We start from the raw sequence: 10,509 nt of genomic DNA on the forward strand, positions 1-10,509 counted from the left end.
AGCGGTACATAGTAGTACACAATTGTACATAGCGATACGCATCAATACTGCTGTGAGAAAAAAATACATAATAATTATATCTGACATAATAAATGAAAATCCAAAAAAATTATTATTTTACATAAAATTTTATAAAATTGATTTACAGAAGCATGCATTTTTGCGGCATTCAACATATAAATTTTTTAAGAATACATTTTAAGTAAATGTATGTGAAACATCATAAAAAACACAAATTATTGCCTTATAGTTTACAAATTTTTCGTTGAAGTATTTGAACTTGTTTGAGAACTTGAAATACCTTGAAGGTTTTGTCTTTATGATATATTTTTCTATTGAAAAATTAAACTCAACAAAACGTATATTACTTCATAATATACATTGAAAAGAAATTATTAGATAAGTAATATACATTTTACTCTTAAACTTTTCTTCTTTTCTAATATCTCTTAGAGAATGCGATGTCCTACAAATTAATCTTCATCGTCTGTCTTATTTTTTTTTATCAGACACTAAAAATTTTTACTTGAGTAAAAATTTTAAATATTTGAGAACTTCTACGTATCTTTTTTTTCTTTAACATAAAATAATGCGCTGTCATGATTTAAAAATTGTTATAACCATTGAATCGGATATGGGATCTTAAGAAATCCACTTCTATTAATTAATTGGAGTCCGGAGAGCTACTTCCGGAGTCCGCGCAGAATAATTTTGGAAGTCCGCGCAGAATAATTTTCCCGATCACAGTCGACTCTCCACGCCTCCAGGAAATACCCAATCAACTCCCAGGTATCTTTCTTAACTCACTCTCCACACGTTTGATCAAATTTCCACGAAGAAAAAGTGATTTCAAGAAGCCTAATCCATCGGAGTCAGGAGGCCAACGTAGTGTTGCCGCATCCCCGTACGCGGGTCTTCGATTTGGATGCCGCGGTTAGTGACGACGATAGCGGAGAAAACGAGGAGGAAGATCGGAGTTTGGATCTCCTTGCACGGTTCCTGCGTGAAATCTTTCGAAAAATATCCCGTCGGGCTCGCAAAGCCTTTCGATCGGTATTGCCTCCATCAGTCTCAACCAAACTGGTTCGTCGCACTCCAAATCCACTATTTTCTTTGTTATTTTCGTAAAGATATATTCTTTTTTGAGATCTTACTGTTATCGATGGAAATTGTTTCATGTTTGCTGATTGAGTCGGGCGTGTTTGGACTAGGCGCGTTTAAAGGTGAACGGAGTGTTGATACTGACGTTTTTATGGATTCTGAAAGCCTTACTTGAGGTAATTCCTCTTATTTTAATCACAGCCATCTGTTTAAATTCAGGTTTCTTGTATCTGGGTTAATGTGTCATAGGAGATGAAGGAAAAGCTGTTGGACCTGATGATATTTCAATAGAGGTGTGGAAATGCTTAGGAGATGAAGGAATTTTTTGGTTTACTAAATATTTTAATACTATTTTGAAGACTAAAAAGATGCCAGATGAGTGGAGAATGAGTGTGTTAATCCCTATTTTTAAGAATAAAGGTGATGCACAAGATTGTGAGAATTATAGAGGAATTAAGTTAATGTGTCATACTTTAAAATTATGGGAGTGAGTTATGGAGCATAGGTTGCGGCGTGATACTAATGTTTCTCAACATCAATTTGGATTCATGCCGGGTAGGTCGACTATGGAAGCCATACATTTATTTAGAGGTTTGATGGAGAACTATAGAGAAAACAAGGAGGATCTACATATGATATTTATTGATTTAGAAAAGTCATATGATAAAGTTTCAAGAGAAGTGCTATGGAGAGTTATTGAAAAAAAATGAGTTAATAATGCTTATATTCAAATCATTAAAGATATGTATGGAGGAGCTATTATTTGTGTTCAAACACAAAGTGGTTTGACCAAGTATTTCCCTATTTCGGTTGGGTTACATCAAGGATCATCCTTAAACCCATATCTTTTTGCTTTAGTCATGGATGTTCTCACTAGACATTTGCAAGAGGATGTACTTTGGTGTATGCTTTTTTGCTGATGATATTCTTCTTGTTGATAAGACTAGAGAGGGAGTTGAAAGTAAACTTGAATTATGGAGGTCAACATTAGAGACTAAAAGGTTTTCGCTTGAGTATATCTAAAACGGAATATATGGAGTGTAATTTTAGTAATAATAGACATAGTGAGGGGATTGTGACTTTGGGCGATCAAGTCATTAATAAGAGTACACGTTTTATATATCTTGGATTTATTGTTTAGAGTGATGGTGAAATAGATGGGGATATTATCAGTAGAATTCAAGTTGGATGGTAAATGTGGAGGAATGCATCGTGCTTGTTGTGTGATAGAAAAGTACCCCTCAAACTTAAGGGAAAATTCTATAAGATGGTAGTGAGGCCTGCAATGCTTTATGGTGCTGAATGTTGGCCATTAAAAGAGAAACATAATACTAAGTTAAGTGTGGCAGAGATGAGGATGCTCAGGTGGATGAGTGGCTTTACCCTTAGAGATAGGATACGAAATGAGCATATACGTGAAAGGTTGGAGTAGCTCCAGTAGAAGATAAGATTAGAGAGACTCGCCTTAGATGGTTTGGTCACATAAAACGGCGGCCTTCAAATGACCCGGTTAGGAGAGTAGAGGTATTAGATTTGACTTATGTTAAGAAAGGTAGAGGCAGACCTAAAAAGACTTGGTTAGAAAATATTAGGAATGACCTTTGTTTATTAGTTTTAAACGAGAATTTGATCTTTAATAAGACACAATGGAGAAAAAAGATTCATGTAGCCGACCCCACGTAGTGGGATAAAGGCTTGATGTTGTTGTTGTTGTTGTATCTGGGTTCACTTGGCTTTGTTAAAGAATCACTCGATTTTATCTTGCATTATATTTAAGATTGATATGGGAATTTAATTAGAAAGACTTCTTCTTGTACAATGTCATCTGAACTAGCTGGATTTCTTCTTCTTGTTCTATTCTTCCTCTAAATTATCCAGTATTTCTAGCTTTCCAATTAAATATACCTTGTACAGACCCAATCTAGCGACGTTTAAAATTTTCTTATCCAATCCAGTTAAAGCTGATAAAAAAGTGATATATTTTCTTCTATCACGTTATTGCTACAGCTGGTTTCAATGAGGACATATATCTCATGTTATCGACTTCAGTTCTTCTTCTTCTTTAGGCTTACCTGAACTATTTGGGATCTTACTTGAAAGGAATGCTTTTCAATTCATTCATGTTAAGTGATGCATGAGGTGTTAGCTTTAATTTGTGTGTTTTAGCTCGATCTTTATTCATGCTACATTTTATATACTCATTATTTTTAGTCCTTTTACATTTTCTTTATATCCTTTTATTAGTGCAATTGATGTTCCCTGAATCACCCAATCTTTTTTCTTCTACCTTATTTTTAATGGATAGCACTCTAGATATCTCTCATTCATTCATTTTTAGTGCTATATGAAATAATTTGTTTAATTTGCTAGCGTATCTCTTTGCAGGATTTGTAGCAACTTTTCATCATTATTATCAAAATTTGATTTTACCACCCCCCCTCTCATCAGTACGTATTTTCGCCATCCGTTCTTCAAAAATTAACCGACCTTTTTCTTGTTTGCATTGTCTTCAATTGGTATTACACTGAACATCTCTTTAATTTATCATTTCACTTTATCTTTCCAATTTTTTTCAGAAACCCATTCTCCTTTCTGTACACACTACTTTATTATCAACGAGACTTAGGCATTTTCAATTATACAGTCTCTAAATTCATTACAGGAAAGTATAGAACAGATAAGAAAATATAAGTTTATATTTGCAAGGATTGTAATGTTTAGAACCCAAAATAACTAATATGCAATACCGTGATCTTTCTTATATAACAAAAACTTACACATCAATATATAAGCACAAAAAAATTGCATTATACATAAACATCACGGAAAAGAATGCGTTTAAAGCATGATCTTCTATTCCATTGACTTTCTACCCTTACCTGAAACCATCTACTCATGCAAATGCAATTATTGTGAGCATCATAGGTTATACAAATCCAATCACAGTTCAATGCATAAAAGAGTAATATTATGCATGCTTGCAATGCCATTAAGTCGTTTCATGCCATGATGTAAGTCATTTACATCGTTAAACCTTGTCATGCTATCCATTAAATCATATACATAACATCTATCTCAGGCTTGCAATGACTTGAAATGTACATGTTATGCTGTCAAGTATGAACCTGCGAAGCTTGTCATGTTCATGTTTGAGAATCTATCTCACATTAGCTGTATGCATTCATTGTAAGAAATGATATCATAATATCATATCAATCATGTATTCATTTAGTCCATGCCACCTCACCAATATGTAGAGGTGTAAGCACTACTAAAAAAAAAGGTTTTTCGCAACATTTGTTAGGGACAGTTTGAAAATTGCCGCCAAAAGGAGGTATTTGCAGTGGTTTTAACCCTTGCTATAGCCAAAACCCTTCCCCTTATGCCGGTTGGATGCTAGTTTCTCGATTCATCTCATTTCTCTCGCTTTCACCTCTCTGGAATTGTTTGCGCAGCGCAGCTCTCCCTCTTCCCCTTTCCGTGCATAGTGCGTGGATCGAATGATCGTCGACTACATCAAAGTCTGAAGTATGGTTGTCTGCTCGTTCCAGATCTTCCTGATCTCCTTGGCCGGTTTGTCCCCTAACCTAGGATTTTTTTTTTAATGCTTGCACATCAGCCTGAAAGAAAATGCTTGCACACTAGCCTAGAGTTGGAAAAATTCATCCGCCTTTCTCTTCTTTTAACCGATAGGCCTTTATTTATTTTTTCTGCTTGTCCTTTTTTATATATAATGGCTATGTTGGACTTTTAAGTTTTAAGTTAGAGTTTGGTGGTGACAATTTTTATTTAGTGATAGGAGATGTTGGGAAATCTATTAAGAGTGATTTGAGGGTATGAAGACTTTCATAGGTGGAAGATCACAGGATTAAGAACTTGGAACTTAGTCATCACTATCATGAATTATATTTAATGCTATAGAAAATTGTTCCCTTCAGAGGAAAAATAAAATGGGTTAAGTACTTTTACCAGATTAATTTCACATGTGAGATTGGCTTCTTAGATGTTCTACAGGATACGACTTTATAAATGAAAATGATCATGATTAATCGAATCTGGTCATGATTAGTCACGGGATTTTGGTCAACCAAATGAAACAACTAATGTACTAGGTGAATAGTCATGACGGTTCAAGTAAACCTTCAAGTCTGCATGTGCTTGGTTCAATGATTTCACTACTAAACAGAGTTTTTTGCAGCATTTGTTAGAGGCGGTTTGAAAATCGACACTAAAATGAGTGTTTTGAATATGTTAAAACTGTTGCTATTTGCACCAGTTTTAACCGATGCAAATACCACCAGTATTAACTGCTGGGATAACCAAACAAAACCCTAGGTCTTAAACCCGATCGGACGCTGGCTTCTCGATCACCTTCGCTCACGCTTTCGATTTCCACCTTCTTTGCAAGCTAGCGCGATTCCCTCTTCCTGTTCTTTCCTTCTTCGTGCATAGATCTTGGCATTCTATTGGAGAGTGAGTCGATCGATTGCATCAAAGCCTCAAGTCCGTTTGTTTATTTATAGCTCTTCTTGATCTCCTTGGCCGGTCGTTTCTTTGTAGTTTAATGTTTCATTCTTGTCCACTAACCTAGATGTATTTTGATCTTTATTTCTTTGTTTGATGTTTCATTTATAGTTATTATTATTTTTTTTTTTTGCAGGAAATGATAGGATGCAGCCTTTTTAGCAGAGCAAAAAAGACGATATACTGAGGTGGATCAATTATAGGAGGATTAAGTAGAGAAGAAAGTAATAGGGAGATTGAAACCACCCCTTCTACTCCAGCCCACCCAGATTCATAAGAAGAGATTGAGTGTAGTAGGACCCAACAAACTCCATGACATTCATTTTGCGGCGAAGCTCCTGCCCCAGAAAAGGGGGTTATGACTCATAGGTATGGTTTTATATTATTTCAAAATTGTTATGCTGTTCATGCTTATTTTATTTATTTTGCCTTGTAAAGATGAGCAAGAAAATCCTATCAGGCATATGGGGCGTACAACATGTGTTTATATATAAAATATGTCACTAGGAACACGAATTTACATAGAGATAAATGAAAATAACATCCCCTATAATATCATTGAGTCCATTTTTGCTAGGATTATATCTTGATATTTTTGCAAGAGATCCTATTTTGACTTTAGTAGCTTTTCCTGATTGGAGAAATAAGGGTATGGAGCCCTTCAAAAAGAAGATGTTGGCTGAAATTGAGATATGTAGAGTCCACAGTAAATTTAAATTTTTTCAGTTATGTAATATTAACCATAAAACATTGTTAACTGCAGTCTAAATTTGAGCTCTTGGTCATATACGCCATTGGATTCTTTAATCCATTGGTATTAAATTGCTTAATTATAAAACTACATTAAAGGCTGAACACTAGAACGATAGATTAATTGAGAAAATTATGAAGATTGTTCCAAATGGAGTTGATCAAATATAATGGTATCAACTTATTACACAATGATCAAAATCAGAGGATCAAGTAAGTATTGAATTTAAGCTTATTTGTTAAAAAAATTATTACTATTATAAAATTTTAAATTTAATATTATAATATAAGAAAGAGCTACCAAATATTCTGGGAATACCAAAAAGCAAATTTATCCTCACATAATGGGTCGTGTGAGCTCAGTTCAGAGACAGAAGGAAATAATATACCTTTAATTTTAGTTAATTATAACTATTAAATATTTTATTTACAAACATACATTTTTATTATAATTTTTTTTTTGTAGTCTATTAAAGATAGATTCCAATAATGAAAAATCAATAAGATGCACAAAGATGGGAACTAGTCATCTGAAGATGTTATGTAGCGATGAGCACGTATATATAGTGATTACAAATTATTTTTTATAATCAGTTCTTCAATAGATTTATATGTAATTGTAATATAGACGCAAGCATGTCATCTTCTTACCGAAAAAGGGCTTACTCAAACGGAAACATTAAATCTAATGTGAGAGTTTTTAGTATAATTATGGGAGTAGAACATTTAGGTTGAGTTCATATATAGGGATTTAGTGTCATGCCGACCATATACTTTTCTCAAAGCAGAAGTGTTGCAGTTGGTGGTAGCGGTAACAACTTTGCTCAGATAGCTTGTGTTAGAAAAGAGTTCATATTATTTTGTGATGAGATGAGACAATTCAACTTATTTTATGATTAGATGAGATAGTTTATGCAATAATTTCAAATGAATTAACCGCCTTATGGAGAGAATTTTTATTCTGTGTGGAGTTAGAATGTTGTCCAGAGACTAACAAAAATACGTCATCACCCCAAAAGTGTACTGAGTGCGGTATCGATGCTTGGTACCAAGCAGGTACCGGACGGTGCTCCCGTCCGATGTCCGCACAGAATAATCTCTCCCATAGAGGATCAAAAATGGTATGATTTTTTTTATATAATTTTAATATAAATTGCTTGATTATTACTATCTTATTTTCTTCATACTATTTTCAGGGTGACAATGACAATTTATTTGATGCATGACAATATTCTAGAAATTTAAGTTTGTTATGCTGATAAGCTTTGGTATTTGTTGTGATGTTTCTAGTTGTATGGATATTTTATGTATTTTTGAATTTATGTTGTTTTGCTTTGAACTCTCGTGGTTCTTGTGATATTTGAACTTGCGATAATTTTACTTGTAATTATATTTTATTACTTTCTTCTTGCTAGTTGTTTTTTTATTTAAATTACTTTGAGATCTTAAACTTGGATTGAGAATATTATTGTTATGTTGCTTATGTATATATGAGATTGTAGTGAACATTCAGATTTTGTGTTTTAAAAGAAATTGTACACTTGCATCGGTTTTGTATTTTTTTCTCAATTGCAAAACTACCAAAAAATAGGGTTACCACATCACAATTTTTTACTTATCCCGGCGATTTTAATCGTCACATTTTTAAAATTAGTTGTGTAATTGAGAATGAAAACACAAAACAACAACAAATGTTCAGAATTTTTTTTTAAAAACACAAAATTTGAATGTCCACTGTAATCTCATATACACATAAGCAACATAGCAATAATATTCTCAATTCAAGTTTAAGATTTCAAAGTAATTGAAATCACAGAAAATAACTAGCAATGAGAAGCTAAGGAAATATAATTACAAGTGCAAGCATCATAAGTTCAAACATCATAAGAATCACTAGAGTTCAAAATCAAAATAATATAAGTTCAAAAGTATAAAATATTCATACAACTAGAATAATCACAATAAATATTAGAGCTCATCAGTAGAACAAATTTAAAGTTTCTAGAATACTGTTAGGGATGAATTGTCATTGTCATTCTGAAAAATAGTATAAAGATAATAAGATACTAATAATCAAGCAATTTACATAAAAAAATACAAAAAAAAATTATACCATTTTTTATCCTCCATAAGGTGGTTGATTCATTTGAAATTATTGCATAAATAATCTCATCTCATCACGAAATGAGCTGAACTGTCTCATATCATTACGAAATAATATGAACTACTCTTTAAGATTAGCTCTCTAAGCAAAGTTGCTACCACTATCATAATATGCTTTACTTCTGCTTCAAGGAAAGTATTTGGTTGGTGTGACATCAAATCTCTGGGTATGAACTCGACCTGAATATTCTGGTCTCATAATTATACTAAAGACTCTCTCATTAGCTTCAATGTTTCCATCTTCAGGTGTAAGTCTTTCCTCGGTAAGAATATTACATGCTTGCGTCTACATTACAATTATATATAAATTTGTTCTAGAACTGATTATAAAAAAGAATTTGTAATCACTATATATATGTACCAATCGCTGCATAGCATCCTAAGTTGATCAAGTTCAATCTTTGTGCATCCTATTGATTTTCCATTATTGTAATATGTCATTAATAGACTACAAAAAAATTATAATAAAAATATAAGTTTATAAATGAAATATTTAGTAGTTATAATTAACTAAAGTTAAATTTATATCTTTTCCTTCAGTGTTCGAACTGAGCTCACACAACCCATTGTGTGAGGACAAGTTTATTTTTTTGGCATTCGTAGAATTTTTGACTGTCCTTTCCTACATGATAATGCTAAATTTAAAAATTTATAATAGTAATAATTTTTTAACAAACAAGTTTAACATCAATACTTGATCATCTGGCTTTGACCATTATGTAACAAATTGACATCATTGCATTTGATCAACTCCATTTAGAACAATCACCAAAATTTTTCTCAATTGGTCTACTGTCCCAATGCTCAACCTTTAATGTGATTTTATAATTACACCTTTTAACACTAATAGGATTGAAGAATCTAATGACGTATATGATTAGAACGTTCAAATTTATAATGTAGTTGATAATGTTATATGGTTAATAATACATAATTGAAAAAAATTAAATTTATTGTAGATTATACATACCTCAATTTCTGCCAACATCTTCCTTTTAAAGGACTCCATATTCTTATTTCTCCAATCAGGAAAAGCTATTGGAGCCAAAACAAGTCTCTTGCAACAAATCAAAATATGATCCTAGCAAAATGGACTCAAGGATGTTACAGGGGATGTTATTTTCACTTAATTCTATGTGAATTCGTGTCCCTGACGGCATATTTTGTATATCAGCACATGTTGTACGCCTCCTACGCTTGATAGGATTTCCTTGTTCATTTTCACAAGACAAAATAAATAAAATAAGCATGAATAACATCACAATTTTGAAATAATATAAAATTATACTTATGAGTTATACCCCCTCTTTTGGGTAGGAGTTTCGCTGCAAAATGAATGTCGTGAAGTCTGTTGGGTCCAACTGCACTCAATCTCTTCCTGTGAATCTGGATGGATTGGAGTAGAAGGGTTTTCAGTCTCCCTACTACAAGTTTTTGATAGAGATTGCAAAGATTCCTACTGCTTCAAGGAAACAAATCAACCATGATGAGTAAATTTATGCTTTCCGAAGATTCTCAAAGGCTATCAGAAAGATGTTATAAATGTAAATAACTATATATGTATAATTTGTATTTAACAACTACACCTCAAATTGTTTATTTTGGAACTATTCATTCATTGATATACTTTAAGAGTTGTTTGTTCTGCTTAAAAAAAGGAGCTACTTCATTCATTATTTCTTTCAATTGGAAGTAACGACGAGAGCTCACCACGAAGGTTCGCAACTTCAACCCTTCGTTTCTGCAACCCTTCATATTTCCATTATAGGTATACATTACGACCAATCCGCTCCCAAAACTCATCTCCATATCCAATAATATTCTGATCAAATGCCCCAACCTTTTCTATCGGGCTTGAAGTCCAAGCCTTCATCCGTTGAACTGTGTTTCTGGCATCTCAATTAGCCATGGAGCAGGTTTTGGTGAGCTTTCTTCTTTTTTATGTTGTTCAGGTTGAGAAGATTTCAGATA

General features: G+C 32.9%; 2 protein-coding genes across 17 annotated transcripts in view; one reads left to right on the top strand and one right to left on the bottom strand.

The window, feature by feature from the left end:
- Positions 1-10,509, bottom strand: part of LOC110093016 (CCR4-NOT transcription complex subunit 3) — a 74,447-nt gene that overhangs the window by 36,067 nt on the left and 27,871 nt on the right. The gene's annotated exons all lie outside the window — the stretch shown is intronic.
- On the top strand, positions 642-10,509 carry LOC110093018. Of its 13 annotated transcripts, none has more exons than XR_003699550.1 (5): positions 642-789; positions 877-1,083; positions 5,762-10,082; positions 10,197-10,306; positions 10,491-10,509. XR_003699550.1 is itself a non-coding variant. In XM_028691825.1 (4 exons), the coding sequence occupies exons 1-4, from the start codon at positions 926-928 to the stop codon at positions 5,766-5,768; spliced, it is 345 nt and encodes a 114-aa protein (XP_028547658.1). In that variant the 5' UTR covers positions 798-925; the 3' UTR covers positions 5,769-10,211. The 13 variants fall into 13 exon arrangements, 1 of the variants encoding a protein (XP_028547658.1); XR_003699551.1 differs by having other exon boundaries at positions 10,197-10,255; XR_003699553.1 differs by having other exon boundaries at positions 10,232-10,306.

This window comes from Dendrobium catenatum, unplaced genomic scaffold, assembly GCF_001605985.2.
Source record: "Dendrobium catenatum unplaced genomic scaffold, ASM160598v2 original_scaffold_73082, whole genome shotgun sequence".
Classification (NCBI taxonomy): Eukaryota; Viridiplantae; Streptophyta; class Magnoliopsida; order Asparagales; family Orchidaceae; genus Dendrobium; species Dendrobium catenatum.